The 19508-nt window shown below is 39.1% G+C and overlaps 1 protein-coding gene across 1 annotated transcript; it reads right to left on the bottom strand.

Annotated features, from left to right (window-relative positions):
- Positions 1–939: 939 nt before the first annotated feature.
- On the bottom strand, positions 940–18781 carry TRPC1 (transient receptor potential cation channel subfamily C member 1). The gene is made up of 13 exons (XM_063408298.1): positions 18498–18781; positions 17175–17329; positions 15858–15959; positions 14835–15037; positions 13555–13686; positions 12092–12287; positions 10781–11117; positions 9633–9772; positions 7478–7621; positions 4752–4927; positions 4400–4601; positions 3692–3886; positions 940–2875 (listed from the first exon to the last, which is right to left on the bottom strand). The coding sequence occupies exons 1-13, from the start codon at positions 18631–18633 to the stop codon at positions 2648–2650; spliced, it is 2346 nt and encodes a 781-aa protein (XP_063264368.1). The 5' UTR covers positions 18634–18781; the 3' UTR covers positions 940–2647.
- Between the last annotated feature and the right edge of the window lie 727 nt (positions 18782–19508).

Here is a 19508-nt window from a genome sequence, read left to right as displayed (position 1 = left end):
TCATCTCCATTTTTCATTTATTAAGGCAAAGTTAGCTCTAAGACAAAACCAACATTAATATGAAAGGGAAGGAAAAACCTTTTCCACTTATCCCAGAAACTCTACTTACTCCTTTCATGACTTGCAGAAGAGTTTGTACAAGGAAACTCTGAATCCTGTAGGCAAGTAAACTCCAGCTTCTCCAAATTTATTTTTAATATGTAAAATTTTGTTTCTATGCCTGACTAGAACTATTCTGTGAGTGTGCACTAGAACAGCCAGTATTAAATTGTCAAATGAGAAAGCAACAGCATTAACGCACTTGAACTAGAAAAATCTAAATAATGAGACAAAACTGAGCACAGAGCACATGGTACTGATTAGGAGCCACGTAGATGGAAGAGCACAGCAGATTCCAAATAAATCAGAGTGTATAGTGTCATGTAACTGAGGTATGGCAGAGAACAAACTTCTGTTTCTCTCATTCTGCAGGTTTGTATTTCAGTGACAAGTGAAAACTCGGGAACTCCCAATGCAAACCCCCGAGCCCCGAAGTGCGGCAGTTCTGCCTAAGGCCACCTACACTGCAGTAGGACACAGTGCCACAGGGCACTGACCAAGCCCTGATGGACTCTGCTCAGTGCATGGAAAGCTCTCAGGAACAGCTCCATTCGCTCCCTCATTCACACTGAACAGCCCCAGGGTCCCAGAACCAACCACCCCAGTGCCAAGCAGCTGATGGGGCATCCAGGCCAGCTGGTCTGGAACCAGCATCACTCCAAGGCTCTGATGAAGCCATTTCAATGAACCAAACAGGATGGGTGTAGAAGGAAAAAGGAGTGACACATTAACACCAGCTACCTTCCTTAAACCTATTACCTCAACATGACAAAGAAAATACTTTCAGTATGGTAACTGATATATAATGTGTTTGCAATATGACAAATATTAATACAACCATATTTTTCAGAGAGCTTTTATTTGCTTCCTTTCTTGAATATACATAACATACACAGCACAGTTTTTATGTTGGTGCATTATTCAAGCATGAGATCTCAGTCCAAATGCAAAACTCAGTGATCCTCTTTGCTTTGAACCAGGAGGTTAACTTCCTATTCCCACGAAAAACCAAGACATATCAGAATCCCTCTATACTCTAACACTTCTGGAAGCAGAGTATTAAAACCTAGTTCAGAAATACATAACTTCATCGTATGGAAAATATATTACCTTTAGAAGAAAAAGAGTTTTATAAGAATCCCTTCAAAAAAGTAAACATTCATGTAAGCCTCCAGTCTGTCAATCTCCCAAAATCAACTGCAGTCAAAGACCACAGTGGCTACCTGCGCCTTCAGGACACACAACCACTTCAGAAGAGCCCCATCATTACAGGAAAACCTTTCCTTTCAACCAATCCTTTAGCTGTCATAAATATACTTACTTTGTCATTAAAAATACAGGAATCTCACATTTCTCAGTTACAGTTTGTAAGCTTGAACCATACATAAGCATATAAAGCCATATAGGACCCTCTAGCACAGAAAATCCACAAAGCCCTTACTGTCCATTGTAAGCAAAGTCAGATAAACTATTTTCACAAAACACAGTACACCTGACATAAAAAAAAAAAGTCTAGCTTGGCAACAATTCTGGTAAAAAACATGAAAAAGAAAACCAAATTTAAAAGTAGGATATGTAAAACCTGTGTCAAGCAGACCCTTCCAAAGTACATCTCCCCAATGACAAGACTCAACAACCTCACAGAAAGAAGAGTAGAACGGTTCACAGGAATTGTTCAGCACTGCAAACAACAGCACTCGTGCTCCACCTCATTTTCATGAAATCAGAGGTTTTAATAACTGAAATAATTTATCTAGATTTTAAAAACCCAAGATATTAAATGTTCACAGATTAATTTTTAAATTCTGTTCCCAATCCTAACATGTATATTAAAATGTACTATTGAGGCACTGCTGAAAAATCCAAGCAGGGTTAGATTGTCTTACACATAACCATAGACATTCAAGAAATGGTTGGGCTATTTTGTGTTCAAAATGTCAATGTTCCCACAAAAGTGAAAAGTCTTGATGATTTGACTTGCTGTATTCTATAAATGTTAGTTTACAGTCAGTGTTAAAGTACAAAACTAGAACTGCCTCTTTCAGAGCCATACAGTCTTCACTTGCACTGTAACCTACAGTCATACATAATTTCCAACTGTGCTGGAAATTTTCTATTATTCTTTATCTGACTTCTCTATTAAAAATAAACTGCTGCATTTTCATCTTAAAATAAAGGCTATCTTCTCCCACAACTTGAAAAACAAGTATCAAAAAAGAACAAACAGTAAAAATAGATGAAAGAAACACACTGTGCTAGTTAAGAAGCTCTAACACCTGACAGCCATAGACAGTCTGAGGAACATTTAAAAAACTCCTATATACAAATTTTATATACATACCAAGATTAAGAGGTTAAGAAAATCAGTGTATCTGTTTTTGCATTCATTTTGACCACTTGGGCACCAAGCTGCAACTCATGCAAATGCATTTTCAAATGTATTTTTGTGCAATAATCTTCTTGTCTATATCATCTGACAACAGAATTAGGTCAATAATTTCACCTATGGGTATCTAAAAGTACAGACCTTTTGTGTAACAGGCAGGCCTTAGTTTCTTGGGTAAAACATAGCATACTTAGAAGTTCGGAAGCCAAGCAGGTCTCTCATTTCATTGCGGAATTTGGACAAGTCCTGCCGCAGCTCGTTGAGGTTCTCCACTGTGGCCTGATCTGTGCTTTGCATCTTCTGTCTCATGGAAGTCAGGTAACGGTGGACTAAGCAACACATCACCTTCTGGTAATTTTCATCTCTCTTCTGCTTCAGGTTTCTCCATTCCTTTAAACAAACATAACATACTGACTTTGGAAGTGATTTTTGAGCCCTAAAGCCTGTATACAATTCTACAGAGAAGAAACGTGAACAAAATAACAAAGCTGTTTTTTAAAATACATCCTGGTGTACACAAATATACAATGCATATAAACTGTCCACAAAATGCAAATTAAACTATAATCTGCTGTACTGGCAAAACTTAAAATTTTTATCTACCTGGCTTGGTAATTGTTCTGTGAGCAATCAAGAGTTCCATAACCCTGAATGTGTCTCAGTGCAAATTCCATAAAGTGCTTAAATTAGTTTATTCAGTGCTATTTCTGTCAGCGAGAAGATGCAAAATTAGTATGCAAAATTGCAGGGTGCAAAAAATGTTTATAAAAATAAACAAACAAAAAATTCCTTCACCAACAATGAGAGGCTTCAGTGATTTTTTTGGTTATTCTGACACTTCTGTAATATGTTTAAAACCAATTCCCTTCTCCAAAGAACATTCTAACCTCATAATTTTTGAGATTAGCACATACTTCCTTGAGGTTTCTACGTGTTTTCATTCAATCAAAGCTTTTTTTTTCAGATTATTTCTGGGGGAATTAGTGGTTGGAGGGAAGTGGGTTGAAATTCCCAAACCAGAATGTTTATAAAACCTTACTTAAGTAGAAATAAGTAACACTTATTTATCTTGGATGCAACACACATTATTCTGTAGTTCCTATTCATCTGAGTAGCATTCCCCTTCTGACAGGCAGCAATCTGCATTTTCATTTCAGCAAGCAGCACCTGTCCAGCAGAGCCCAGAGCTTGCCGATGATTCCTCACCTTGAGGCTGTTCTGACGTTTCACTTTGCCACTTGATGTGTGAGAGCAGATCCATTTACTGAGGCTGTTGAAAAGGTAACAAATGGTCTTGGGAGAGGGGATAACGTTGAAAGGTGGGGGGAGTGTGCATTTATCATCAAAGTAGCTAAGCCACAGCTTGGCACGGGCAAACTTCCACTCCTTATCTTCATGGTTCTGCAACACCACACACAGTAACAGAGAGAAGCAGCAGAAATATTAATGGGTTATTCTGTAAGTTTAATTTTCTCATACTTGAAAAACTGACCATTATTTAATTTTGATTATATAACATTTTAACAGATAGATTATAGAGTATTTTAACAGGTTTGCTTGAATAGTCTAACATTAAATACTTAAAACAAGTACATCTTTCTTCAATTCCCTATACACTCTGGTATAAAATTCAGAAGGTAAAACCCCAGATCAAAGGCCAAAGCACCACACATATCAAAACCAGCATTTGAACAGCCATTACATCAAGAAAGTCATCAATTCCCAGTGGGCCAAAGCACTGCACATATTCAACATGGAAATTACTTTTTTTTTTTAATCGAAGTAAAAAAACCTTATTTGAAAGAAAAACATGAGCTCACAGACAGAGCTCATCCATGAAGTCTACAGAGCATGAGTTTACACATCATAGGAAGAAATCTGTGTGAAATCCAAAGATAATCAGACCCCACTTACTGCTATCAGCTGAAAACTTTTGTGAAGCATTGCCACGAGGAGTTTAGTTAACACTATCACAACCACCACGTTGTAGGTGCCCACAATAACAGCACCCACAAAAGACTGTAACTCTTCACCGTAGCTGAAACGTGTCACGAAGATTGCAACGTGTGCCAGGGAGAATATGTACCAGAAGAGAGCAAAGCATGTACCAATAAACCTACAGAAACAAGGGAAAAACCTGGTTAGCTAAACCTAACACCAGAAGTGTTTAATGTAAATTCAAGATCAGTGAAAAAATCCAGTTCTGTTTAATTACTAGGGATTAAAGGCTAAAACAACACAGATATTTTATAGATCTCAAACTCACGAGTGGAATGTGTCATTGCTCTGTTGTTCACAGAAAATGCCCGCACAGTCCTTCTCTTCATTTACAGTAAATCCTTTATCATAAAGTTGGGTCAATCCAATTGTGAATGAGAACAAGACAAGAAGAAACATGCCCAGAAATTTTCCGAAATCTTGTAGCATCTGCCCCATTGAAATCTGTGAAATAGATTTATAATTTTAGTAAAATATGTAGTTATTTTTATTTGCATTGTCTCTTCAGCCGTTGATCAACAAAAGATCTATTTAAGTATTTACATTACATTTTGATATGCTAAACAGACCTTAAGGTCAGGAGATAACCTTTTGCTGTTTTTCAGAGAAAAATTCTAGATATTAAAAAGAATGTGTACGTAATTTTAACATTTTCTGGAAAATTAATATCCTCCAAATAACCATAAACAATAATATATACACCTTGTTATTTATTTGCAATACCAGTGGTAATAAGGAACTCACAGGTCAACAGACAAAAGCAGTAAATGCAATGAATTTGAACATCAATGGTATCACAGAAAGTTAAGAAAACACTTTGAAGAACACTGAATTAATCAAAACATTTGGAATCATTCATCACTAATTTTAAAAAAAAGTATTATACAAAAGCCCATCTGAAGAATACAAAATTAGTTCACTGTACATTTTATGTATGATTTTAAATAAACACGTGTGTAGGCACATAGAAATTGAAGTATAAAGCATATAAGGTATGACAGTAAATTTGGATCATTAGTTTCCATTTCAAAATATCCTATACAGAATTTTGCAACATTAGAAATACAGCACCTTTAAAGAAAAACAATCATATGCTTGTGATTTTTTCCAACACAGGAAAGACCTTGATTTGCTTTTGACATAAGCATAAATTTTTACACAGACACAGCACAAACTGTTTATATAATTTAAATAGTCTTCCTACAACCTTCTTCAGAACAGTGTCCCATTATAAAGAATGCAAATATATGTAATGTGGGATTGGGCGAATCTAATCTATATAAATCAGTATGTGGAAAGCCTGGTCCTGTATGAATCAAAATCTGTACCAAATCACAGTCCAGAACTATAGCACAATTGCCAGGTTTTGCAAGTCCAGCTTTACTGGGAGGTGAATTCCTGCTCCCTCCTTTGCTGCTGGAAGCTCAGCCAGCTCTCCTGCAGCCCAGCACATTCGCAGTCTGCACAGTTTGGAACGGGCACGGAGATTCTGCAGCTGCGGGCAGAGCTCTGCACCAGTTCTGTGCACGCCTGCTCAGAGGATGACTGTACTCCCATCAAACTGTCCCATCACATCCAACCCTTTCATGAAAAAAACCAACCCAAATCCCAACAACAAAACATTTTCCCTTTAACACATGGTTCCAGCCAAGAGAGAGAAAAAGCAGATGAAACAGGAACGCACAAACTGCCCAAAACTATTTTGCTTGGAAGAGAGTGTAATAACCCATCCCAAATGCCAGTTGCTTTCTTCATGGGCTCATGCTTTCCCTCTCTAAGTATTTACAATTTCTAAGCACTTGAAATCTAATTATCTCATCTTGGGAAGTACTACTCTACCTTCTGTTAATAATAAAATCCACCGCACACAGCCAACTTACAAATCTGGATTATAAAAGGTTTTATTAGCCAATAAGTCAAGTAACTGAAGGCTTAAAAATAACTCTAAGAGCCAAGAGAAGACGGTAGCTGCCTTCCCCCACCCCCACTGCTGGGTTTCCATGCCATATTTGATTACCACCACCTGAACTTTGTGACCTACTTTCAGAAAATACTGTAGGAGTTGTTGCACTGGCCCTCCTGGCCAGCAGTAATAACGTAAGCGCCTGTGTGCCTCTCAATGGGGTGACTGTTGACTGTTTTTATTTACTTGGAGAATTTCATAACACAGCCTCCTAATAAAAAACTTGTGAAAGATCTAGTACATAAATAAATATGCACATTAAACAGTGAAGCTCTTTAAAATGTGGAGAGACTTCAGTGTTCAATCAATGTGTACAACCCTAATGCTTAATGCAACATCAAGACTCTAGCATTTTTTCAAAGTGTGCGAGTACATTTCCATTTAAAATGTATAACAGAAAATTAGATAATTAAAATGTGGGAGGTTTTACTGTCATCATTACTGGAAGGCTCCAACAAATACCAAGCAAGAAGAAACTTGTTCTCCCTTCTTATAACTGCCAATAAATAGGTGAGTATTTCAATACTCTTGAGAGATTTGTATTTTTCAAACAAAAGCAATTTGCACAACTCAAGGTGCAGCTTCAAGATCACAGACATAAACAGAAAGGCTTTTGATTACTCTTCCTTGCTACACAATTATTCACCTATCTCTTTAGAGATAAGAAGCTAAGGATATTATTTGCATAAAACTTTACAGGAAGAACTTGATCCTTATACTTTCCAAACTTTGAAAGCTTAGGTGTTATGTTAAGCTTAAAACAGATTAAAACAAAAAGACAGTGTAGGTACAGCTATCATGGAAATATACCTTAACTGAACTACACAAGGTCTTTCACTCTTTTTCTTACCTTTTCCCATCTGAATCAGTATGTTTTGCACAAGAGATTAATTTTAAATGCAGTGAACTTCAATACAGTATTACTTCTTTCTACTTTTCACCTTCTTACTTTAACATTTTTTTCCTATTTTCAAAAAGACTCTTGATAGCAAATTAGGTTTCATATTTTTTCAAAAAGGAGTGATATTCACCTGGAGAGGTCCCAGAATGGAGCTGGTTGTGTACATGAAGAAGAGACGCAGGTAACTAAGAACATTGGCAAAGGCAAAAAGCCCTTCTGCCACTAGGGTAGGATGGAATGCATCCCAGTCCTTCCTTTCAGCATAATCATGAAACTGCAACACAAAAAAGGACAAGTTGTGATCACTAACATTGTAAACACAGAAATGTACCCATACACCTCTCCCAACTTCGACTTCCAAAACAGGCAAGAGCATAGAAAAAATTAACATCTATCACTCACAGGTGTCACAGCTCTTTCAGACAAAGGCATTTTAAAAGCCATTCCAGAGGGTGCCAGAAATCAGACTATTTGAATCACACACCTAATTCTGCCACTCACTTGTTCAAACCATTTATTCCCCTGTTCTGCTTTCACTTCTACTCTGTTTTGCACAGTCTACTGAAAAACGGACTTGGGCACTTAATAAATATGTGCACTGCTTTGTATAATAGGCTTCAGTCAAAAATAGCATTGAGATGCTACAAAAAAAACAATGTACACATGCAATTGCAACGTGGGGACAGCAGATCTTCACCAGTTCTGTAAAGACTTATGACTTGGGGTTCCTTCAACAGATTTTATGAATGGCTACAGAGAACAGGAGTCACAAGCAAACTGTTCCTTAAGGTATTATCCACGTAGTACTACTATTCAACTTATTTAGGGAATATCCACAGATTCCTAACTTTTGGCTTGGCTGAAAATATTCCGCATTTATACTACCAGCTTCTGCTGTCTCAAAAACAAAGACATTAAAAAATGAAGGAACTCCCAGATGCTTTATAAAAACACCCAAAAGCTTGCTGCACAAAGATGGCAAAAAATAGGGGGGTAAATGTTTTGTTACACACTGCAATTGCACATGTACAAATCCTTTTGCTAAAGAGACTCTTCCTTCATTTCTTAGAGTTTCAGTACCTATTAATGGATCTAAGATGCAAACTGAACATTTTAATTTGGTTTTCTACATGATTTATAAACTCTAAATCTGGCCATATAAAAGGGGAAAAAACCCCATGCCTATTGTATAGGACAGGAGTCCTGCATCTTCAAAAAAGGTTACAATTTCAATTGGCAACCATGGGTCTTATCTCAGCAAAGGAGCTACTCCTGGAGACATGCTGGTTGCAAAGCAAATGGCTGGGAAAGCAGCCCAATGTGGCATTCTCCCTCTATTTTTTTTCCAAGAAATGGAGCCTTCATTTCCAAATGATTACCAGCCTCAGAATCAATGCTAGGATAGGGAAATGAGCCAAACACCAGGTTGGGAAGAACTGAAGCAGTTTATTTCATCCCAACTGCCAGACAGCTGTCAACTTGCAGTTTATAAGACACAATAATGGTGCTACTGCACTGGCTTGGATTTTGCTGTAATATTCACATTCAATTGGTCTGGCAGTTTGCCATGTGCTGTGTGGTTAACAACACATGCAACAGAATGGCAGTGATCATTTTCAAAACTCGTATTTTCAATCAAATCCAGATGGCTTTTCATAGAGACAAGACAAGGCTCCTCTATGGTCTCAGGGCTTTTATCCTTACTATCAAAGAAAACCCCAACTAAAAAACCCTACCAAGCAAAAACCAAGTAAAAATCCACCACTTAGGACATTTGAGCATATGTAATCAAAAGCTAAATAAAACTTTCTGTAACAAAAATGCACTAGGCAATCCAAACACAGAAAATACTATCAGCTTTCTGCATAGCGCTGTACGGAATCAGGCAAGCTCAAATGCCCAATCCGATGAGATGCATTTCCCTAAACAACAATCCAGCCATTTGGAAGACCAGCCAGTTCTTACAAGGAAGACAGTAGCTCTGTTTGGGGGTTCCAAGTGCTTGGACACGCCATGGTGTGTTTCTAACTCCCACTTGCTTGATCAACTGTGTTTTGAAGACCAAGGTGCATCAAGACCTGGGGTCTTGACAATTCCCTGGCCCACACCACACAGAGCATGTGAGCCCAAAGCCTACACTGAACAACTAGGCTATTACTAATGTTGTACATTTAACCACACACTCTGCTTCTGACATACCTTCACGTGTTTTGGAGCAATTTACTAAAATCACACTTGCTCAGTCAGCCCAGAGGAGCTTTGGAGCTATGAAGATTGGTGCTCACCTTGTTATGGGCAACAACTTTGAGAGCAAAAGTTGCCAAATACAGGGAATTCATGACAAAACTAAGCTGATTGCGGGATTCTTCTAAAAAATCTTCTAAACCGTCATACCAGAGCCTCTTAACATCTGACCACACCATCCCTGCAGGAAAAAAAATAACCCCATTTTAATGATTATATTGCTTAGATACAATTTTTAAATCCTACTTGAAATCTCTATTAGAATATTACATGCAGAAAAGATATATTTCCATAGCCTTTAATTAAAATTACCAAGACCACCTAATAACACACTTTGTCTACAGCAGACTTGATGGAAAGAAATTTATAAAATTATAATATTTAATTTCAGTGCTAAGGAGGAATCTGATGTGTACTCAAAATTTGAAGTTTTCAAGTTTCTTTTAAGACCTGCCTGTGTTTGTGTGGGGGATACTACATATTTCCAAAATCTGCAAAAACTGCTCAATAGTTTTAGTACAGCTCAATTGTGGAAGGAATCACCATTACACAAAAATTCCCTCACCCTAACATATCAAATAAATCACCCTCAGAATTACTTACATAAACACTGTGTTGTTATTTTTTACTGTATCACTGCTTTTAACAAGTCCAATGAAACAAATTATACATATCTAATTATATTACATTAAGAAAGGGAAATTTTAATGTAAAAAGAATTGCATGCCAGACAACCAAAAACAAGGTAAAAGAGATGAACTTTCAACCAAAGTTCTTGAGAACTCAACAAAAGTTATACCTGTGCTCCCTCTGCTGCATCAACCAGAAGTGACATGCAGCCTTTCTGGTACAGTTAGGATAATTGGTGACAAGGACATACAGAAATAGAAAACTATAACATGGGAAAACAATACTTGTTTTTGTGTTTTGAAACAAGCATGTGATAAATGCACACCTCTAATCTCTTAGACTAAGATGGAGCACATAAACATACACAAAGTAAACTTGTATCTTTACACCAGGTATCAACAGTGCAGCAAGTCCAAATTTTGTTATGAACTACTTTTCCAATCAAGCATTACAGAACTGGCCATGAAAGACTTATTATTTACTGCTGATGTACCACTAAACTGGCAATTTTTTATATATATTCAGCAACTGTCATTCGATCCACTCAAATGATACCTACCAATAAGCCATATTATCAGAAGATAGTCTATTCTCTCAAGGGCTGGTCCCATTGTATTCTTCTTATTCTCATTGTAGACAAGGGAGTACAAATTAAGTAATAACAGAAATGTGAAATACGAAGCTCCATGAATAATAAACTTCATAAAGGGAGTGTGAATTATCCGACCTACTCGAGATTTAGGAGCTAACAAGTAACAGAGGGACAGAACTGGCCAGAAGATGCCAACCATGAGGACAGTGAGGATCTTCTTGCAGGTGTGCTTGCGCCGATAGCCGGCCATCTGCCCGAACCACACCGTGTTGAGAAACTGCTGGCAGTTGGACTGGGCAACAAACTGGGGGAGGAGGGGGAGAAAAAACAAGGAATCACTCTCAGATTTCTTAACACACGTTACTGAGTTGCATAATTACAATTTATTTTCCAGCTATAGGTATACCACATGAAAAAGCTGTTATTTTCCATGCCCTGTAGTAACAGCAAGCTATGCTCAATCCCAGAGGAACACCAAAATACTTCAGTGTGCTTGATGAGTGCGGGCCAGAAATGTGTAATGCTGGTTGTGGGGCATTCCAGAACTACAGCTTAGGACTTTTAAATGCTATGTATTTCAATGGTTTCAACAGTTTAAGCCTAGACATGTAGAATAGACAGAAATTCCTTCTGTAAATGCTAAGTAAAAATGGATTTTGTGTGAAAAGGAAACTTCCCCTCTGTCCTTGGTCCTTGTACTAGAATCCCACAAACACCCATTTGCCTTCCAGCACAGAAAACTAGAGTTTTAATTTATGAAGGGACAAAAATGACAATAACCTACTGCACGGAGGAAGTTGCAGATTGATGGCATAAAAAGTGCTGCTATTCTGGAACAGAGGGGCTATTCAGTTATACCAGCACAGGTCCAACCTAATTACTGAAACAGCACAGCCAAGGCCTGAGACAAAGCTGAACAGTTAATGACCAGCGAGAAGATGATAAATCATGTTTGGCACCTAAGGATCCATGCCACTCTAGGCAAAGATTTAATGAGGAACTGAATAAATAATTACCACTACCAGAGCTGTTCATAGAAAAGCAGTAGCCTGTACTCCAATACAGGAGAAACTACATTCATGTCCGCAGTAAACACTGAAGAATCACTCAGTGTCTTGCAGCATCCCTGTTTCACGTACTGATACCTGTGTATTACCATCTCTTCTATAACTCCTGCAAATTTACTTCCACCTCTGTGTCCAGAAGCAGAACAACAAAGTAATTAATTACTAGCAAAATATGACATGGACAATCTATTAAGTTACTGCAAAGACCAACCTCTTTTTGATTATACTTGATTGCAAGTTTTAAGCGGCTCAAGTTCATCCTCTCTTCCAACAATCCCCGCTTGTCTACATGTTCCTCACTGGAGGTGTGATTCAGGATCACTTCCAGCTCCCGGGAATTCCGTGCCTGTGCAAGCAAATCTTTAGCAAAGGTTTTGCACTGTTGAGCGAGCTCCTCATAATCATTTCTGAAACACACAGAAGCAGTATGCACCATTACACTGGTCCTGTCTTTTCCATTAGATCATGAAGTGGCCACTTTTGGCTGGGATTATGTGTTATGTTAGGGCAAACTAGAAGAAACCACTCCAGAAGTCCCACGTTAATGTCCAAGCATTCCAGAGACAACTCTGAGTAGTTTTCACCCTGTAACATGACAATTCCATTCCTATTTAGCCTGCAAGATCATTACAGAAAATCTGGCAAACAGACTTATAGTATACAAATTCTTATGTAATGAGTTCCATAGAGAGTTAAAACTTAGAGTTATTTGCAGGACATGAGAAAGTGTAGCTGTCACAAAATATGATACTGGTAACTAATCACTCGGACTTTCCAATTGGACAGGAAATTTTGGGGGGTTTTGCTTTATTCCTGTCATCTGAAAACTAAAGTGTATTCACTAGATATTATGTATTAATGTATTAAACACATGAAAAGAAATCAGACCATTTCCTTGTCTCACCTTGCACAAAGTCCATTTTAATGCAAAGCTGTATCCAAAAAATGCAACAATGCAACAATTGAACTCTTATTAACAAAAATAGGCAGCTAAAATGCAGAAAATTCACATGTTGTTTAGGGAAGTAGAATTTTATCTTTTATAAACATTTGCTTTCACAGTCTTGGAAGGCTTTTGTGCTGCTAAGTTACAAAATAGTAAAAATCTGCATTGTTGAAATACGAAATTACACTGAGCATTTGTTCATCATATAGAGCATTTTCAGCATGAAGTCTTCTACACACATATGTGTATTTTGAAAATATACACATATGTGCTCTTCAAAGTCTTATAATGAGCTATATTAAGAAACAATACCCAGAACAACTCCCAGTATGAGTCGGGTCAGTATAAAGAAGGTATTGCTTATTTCCAGCCTGATACAGAAAAAAAGTGCAGAGTTCTAATGAGCTATTGATATGATTAATAGCTGTGTGATTTCCAAGTCAGCATTTCACATTATTTCTTTATTTTTGCAGAGTAAAGCTGAAATTTCAACTATTGGTCCAACTGCACACATTGAAATGTCTACACCTAAAGGGATTTAAAGTAATTAAACTGCAGAAATTACTACTAATGAGGCAAAAATTATATTATATAACTTATTATGTCTAATTATCCGTTTAAACGCCCCACTTACAAAAATAAAGAATAAACATTTTCTAATGCTTACATCTTTCTACACCTGTAATTTCATAAAAATATTCAAACTGATTTGTGTTTTCAATTCCTACCTGAACTCAACCTCAACAAGGCTTAATTCTTTCAAGTCTGCACTAAGTTCAAAAGCTCTTAGGATTGGATCCTCCTCTGTCAACATTATTAAGGCAGGACTGGCCAAACACCGATAAATGTCAAGACGAAATCTGTGACAAAAGAACAGCAAACACAATGAAGATGTTTTATTTCATTAGCAGCTTCAAACCAGAACCTTTCCAAAGGTTTGCCTAAACTGGCCAGCTGAAAGACAAAACAATTTGGTTTGTTAAAATCAGACACTACAAACATAAACTGCAGTATATCCTGGAAGATTCATGACATATTTAAAACCCCTAAGTATCCAAAATTGGGCAAACTGGTTCCCTCTTCTTTCCCTCACTACTTTCACTGTTATCACCACATCAGCAAAAGTTCTAGATTAAACTAAGAGCTGCTATCTCAAATATTTCTATTGTTTCTCTGCTTTGGATACCCTGACATCTTTTCTCATACTGAAGTTAATGATAGGGAATAGGATGGTACCAGAATGTGGCCTGTGGCTGCTCAGTACCAAAAATTCAAATCCTCTCACTTCTCTTATTTTTTAGTATTTTGGATACAGACTGAAGTAACTATTCAATAATTATTGTGTATTGAAATTGCAGTACACTTATGATCTTTGAACTCTATGATTTTTCATCCAAATTCTCTCATAATTAATTTTATTCAACCCTCAAATATGTTCTCAAGTTAACCACACAAAATATTTACCAGATTGCTACATCCATCTCCTCATTTAAATCTTTATTAAAAAGCTTTCTACTTTCAAAAATACTGAAGAAGAAAAAAAAAAGAAAGAAAATTGTCTTTAGTTTGCATTCATCAATCCATGCCACATAACCATTTTTAGAAACAGGATTCAAAATTATCCACTTCCTCATTCTGGCTCACAGACCCCCAAGTATTAAAACTAGCTTGAGAAAAATTTTATTTGCATTGTCCCTACAGCCCCAAGCCAAAGGTAGCTAGAATGTTTGAAACACACCTTGTAGAAAGGAAAGGCACAGAGTGACTGTGCACAGTGACTAAAAGTATAAAATCAAAATGGAAAAAAGCCACTGCCTCCCACCAACCTTTTCAGGCACAACCCATCCCCAAGAACTACCATCTCTCACAATAACAGCTACAATACATTAAAGGAATCCACTCATAAAACTTCACCTTAAAAAGAAAAAGGAAACATGCTGAATCTGACCCAGGCAATACCAGAGAATTAAGACTCTTTTTATTATGGCTTATGAGTGCTCAGTTTTACCTGGAATGTCGCAGACTATCTTTTTTGTTCTTGGCAGTGCACAGTGTGCACTCACAGCCCACAGCATGCGGTTTGGGTAATGATATGTCTTGCTTCAACAGCATGGTGAGAATTTCATAGTTGTTACGATGAGCAGCTAAAATTACTGGTGCCACATCCATGGTTGTTGAGTACTCTGGGTTCTGAATGCGCTCCATTAATTTCTGGAATAAAATGTAGGAAGAATCTAAATTTATCACCTACAGTTCTACTACATGTAAGGGGGTTTTTGAGTGTTCAACCAAGAATTTCTCCTTCAAAATACCTTCCAATGTTTTATAACATGAACAGAAAGAAAAGTATGCAGCAACATTCAAACACCTGTCAGATAAATACTTAAAAAGAATAAAAGACCCAGATACTTTTCTGGTTAATTTACATAGAAATACTGCCTATTTTTCCAATACACACAGGATATTAGAAATTGTTATTTTGCTCTAGTTTGTGAAAAAATTATTGTATTTACTACTGAAGTGCAGAAAAAATATGCTGAATGTGTTATACTCTGTTACACAATACCTTATTCCTTCCCTGCCTCCACCTCCTTTTTGGGCTTTCAAAAGTTCTTTGGTACTTAAGCACTGACAAGGTAAGCTTCAGCTGCATAATTTCAGGGTGATGGCCTGATGTTTATAGATTTGCTCTGAAAATCTAGGAAGCTTCAATACATGAATAAACACTTTATAAGTCAAGGCTGCTAACTACCTTGCAAACAGACTACTAAAAAGATTTAGTAGTTTTTTCTCTTCTGAACTAGGTATGTGTTTGGCAGGTATAAAGCCACAGGATTCCTTCGGTGATAAAGCAAAATAATGTATTTCAGCTTTCAAGACAAAAGAGGTTACAAAAATGATCCCTGGTGTCCAGATTCTATCACCTTACAGATGCAGAACTTAAGAACATTGTTTTAAATACTACAGATACCTAAAAAAAGCAATAGCCTTCACAGCCCCAACCAAGAATCAAGGAGTAACAACACTTAACCACAATGGTTGGCCTGGAGGATCGTTTTGGTCGGTGATTAAGCAGAATGTCAACAGCTCCCACCACTTCTGAGTCAATAGCCACCAAAAGTGCATCCGAGGACTAAGTAAAGAAAACAAATCATATGTAAAAACAGCAGACACCTAAACAGCACAAAGAGACAAACTCAAGCCAAACTGCATTTTTTAATGTATTTTTTTAAATTTGATTTTTAAGTACTAAGATGATGTTCTGTATTATCACCAGGCATACGATCAGGATACAAATTCAAATTGCCATTGCAGGAGTGGCATTAGTGACAATTTGTATCACTGCACCAACAGCAGAGGAATCAACTGAATAAATTACTTTCCAGCAAAGATGATGTAGAAGACTTACAAAAATCAAGTTTAAAGACCCAGTTTGCCAGGTTACTAGATAAAAAGCAAGTGTTAGTGTAACACAGCTCAGGCATATGGGATACTTCAGCCCTGCATTTCTACTTCTGGGGTACAGCTAGGAAAATAAACTTCTTCCTTCTTGGCTGGTAACCAACCACTTCTGCACCTTCTAATATGCTGAGATAAGCAGCTTTTAATTTCCCTTACAGATGGTATTATTCTTCTTGATTCATTTACAAAGATTTGGGTTTTTACTTAAAAGAAAAGGACACAGCTTTTATTACTCCCACTAATTCAGGTAGGAAAAGCTTGCAATTTTATTCATGCCCAATATCAAACAGTGCAACAAAAGATGCTACTTATCCCTGTCTTACATATTTAATCCATCCTAGCTTCACCTCTCCCACCAGTAGCAGAGATGCTGGATACATTTAAGTCTTGTTGGTAGGAAACTGCCCTGCCATCAAGCATGGATCAAGTTTAACAAGAAAGCACTGCAGAAATGCACGTTTGCCTTAACTTAAAAGCAACTAATACAATATGAATGTTTCTGTGCTACCATTTAAAAAGTTAATATACTCTACAGCCAACGGGGTGTTTTGCATTTTACATTTTTTAATATAAGGCACTCACACCATGTACTCTGTTTCTTGAGGACAATGTATGCATTATATCAGCAGCAGGAGTAACATTTAAAATAAAACTCAAACTTGTTAATATCATAGAAAATGTTACTTATACATTTGCTATGCCAATATAATTCCACCAGAAAAGTCAACTTGCGAGAAGAAACCACTTTCACAATTACTTTTTCCAATTTACTAGAAAAAGAATTGAACTGCCTAAAAGGCAGACTGCATCTATGTCCAAATTCTGACAGGTTAACAAAGAAGATACATGACTACACCAAGCATTTTTAATAATGTTTGTTGGATACCTGGCAGCCATAATCCAAAAGCAGCTGTAGTATGTCCAAGTTTTCATTTTCAATGGTTATGGTAACAGCATTTCGTCCAAGCACATCGACACAATTTATGTTCATTTGACCTGAGCTGTTTTCCTCTAAGAGTTTCTTAACCATGTAATAGTCACCTGCAGAAGTAAGGTAGGGATACCACTTCATATTATCAAGTAATAAAAGCATGTGATCATTTTAAGTACCAGCTACCATCAAACAAGACACTATTCCATACTGACAACAGTAACTGAGTGTATCAGACACGTAAGAAGTCAAGGTAGATAAGCATTCTCTCATCAGGGAGGAAAACTAAAGATATTTCAGGAGATCTCTTTTCAGGAAAGCTCTAGACATGTACTTTAATCCACCCCTTTAGTTCCAGTCCTAAAAATAAACACATACAAAAGCACGGATGCTTTTCAAAACTGTCTCTAGGGTAATAAATTACTTTGCAACACAGGAGACCATGACCAAGACAAATCTCAGTGCAGAATACTTATATGTAGAAATATATGCAGAATACAGTAAAATACATATCAAGAGTACCGAACCAGCCGTTACACAGACAACTGGGTTTTGTTACTCTTTTTGTTATGCAGCCTTTTAGCTCTTCGAACCTCTCTGTTCGGAGGTTAAGAGGGAAAACCGCGGTTTCCTCTGATCTTCAGGACAGACTGCACGGGCTGTGCAGATGGCAGGCATCCCACACCGAGAGCCCCAGAGCAAAACCGCTGCGCTGGCTGGGAATGCCCCTGCACGAACACCCCTGCGGCCCTGGGCTCACCTCAGCCCTGCCGGCGAACAGCCCCGCTCCCGCAGCCGGCCTTATGCCCCATGCAGCACACCATTGAAACCTTGGGGTCCAACGTCTCAGACCTTTTAGGATCAGTTTGATTCAAGGCCACATTTCGACTCAAAGGTAACTAAATATAGGCTTAAAGCAAGCAATATATTTTAGAAAGGCAGATCTCTTCCCATCCGCCACCAATGGGGCAAATTGCAGGATACTGGTCTCGCTTATCCTAGGGATGTCTAGAGAAGCCCAAATTTCACTGCAGCTCTCTACTAGAGACTCTTCTGACAGCGAACACCTCGCAGATTCCTCCGACACAAACTGAAGCCCCTCAGGAACGCGGGAGGAGCCCGCCCCGTGCCTCCCTTCCCGCTCAGGGCCAGCGGGCCCGGAGCCGGCGGTGCCCCTCACGGCGGGACCCGCCCGCCGGGCGAGGGGAGGGCAGCGCAGGGCTGACACCGGCCACGGCCCGGCTCCTCGGCGGGGCGGCCGGGCCGAGGGGCCGGTACCTTTGTCGCAGGCCAGCAGGAAAAGCTTCTCGTCCAGCGTGGTCTCCTCCTTCACCTGCCGCACATCCTTCAGCGCCAGCAGCTTGTTGGGCGAGGCCGAGGCGGACGGGTCCGCACTCTGGTACAGGGCGGCCATGGCTCCGCCAGGCCCATGCGGACCGCGCGGGGCGGTGTCGCGGCCCCTCGCGCTGCCCCTCGGCTCCGCCGGCGAGCGGGGCAGCGGCCCCGGCCAGGTCACCCCTGGCGGGCGGGCAGGGCAGGGCCGGGCGGGGCCGCAGGGCTGGGCTGGGCTGGGCAGGGCCGGGCCGGGCGGCCGCCGCAGTGCGCAGGCTCCGGCCCCGCCGCCGGGCGGGCGGAGCGCTGGGGCCGCCGCTGCGAGCCCTGCCCTGCGCACAGCCCGGCGGGGGCCGCAGGCTGCCTGCGGGGGAGGGCGCGCTGGGACACCGCTGCAGCAGCTGCTGGTTTGCCTGAAATCTGTGTTCTCCCAGCTGCTACAATAACTGCGGCCCCGCTCATCACAGCATCAGAGGGTTGCCCATGACAACTCATTTCCATTTCCTCAAAGCAGCTTCGACGTAATTCTGGACACTTACAGCAACAGTTTATAAAATAGGAAATACTGGCCTTTGTAGAGTAAGGTACCAAGTGTCCAGCAGATAAATGCAGTACTTCAGGATTATCTAACTTAATAAGAGATCGTTTATTCTTACAGCATGGAGACTTAAGTAAGTCTCCATTTAGCCTCTTCTGACTGAGGACTCAGACTGAGTTGTCTCCAGAACTCAAATTCTGTACAAAACTCTGTCATCATCGTGGACTGGGAATAGAAATGAAGTAAATCAACTCTTGTCCCAACAATGCAAACCAGTAAATAGGCAGAGGCAAATGGATTGAAATCCAAGCACTTAATTCTCTCCAGTCCCCTTTATCTCATATAATGGAAACTGGATGGATGCATCCCTTACTCTTGCTAAATTGTGTGCAAGATAGTGAAGATGTAAAACTTAGTCC

The sequence above is a fragment of the Prinia subflava genome, chromosome 11 (assembly GCF_021018805.1).
Source record: "Prinia subflava isolate CZ2003 ecotype Zambia chromosome 11, Cam_Psub_1.2, whole genome shotgun sequence".
NCBI lineage: Eukaryota > Metazoa > Chordata > Aves > Passeriformes > Cisticolidae > Prinia > Prinia subflava.
The sequence above is the reverse complement of the archived record's forward strand: the minus strand, read 5'-3'. Positions and strand labels throughout refer to the sequence as shown.

Coding starts and splice junctions, on each gene's coding strand:
- TRPC1 (XM_063408298.1), bottom strand. CDS start 18,633: ATGGCCGCCCTGTACCAGAGTGCGGACCCGTCCGCCTCGGCCTCGCCC. Junction 13,687..14,834: donor GATAGTCTGCGACATTCCAG/GTAAAACTGAGC, acceptor CTTTTGTCACAG/ATTTCGTCTTGACATTTATC. Junction 12,288..13,554: donor CTTGTTGAGGTTGAGTTCAG/GTAGGAATTGAA, acceptor TGTGTGTTTCAG/AAATGATTATGAGGAGCTCG.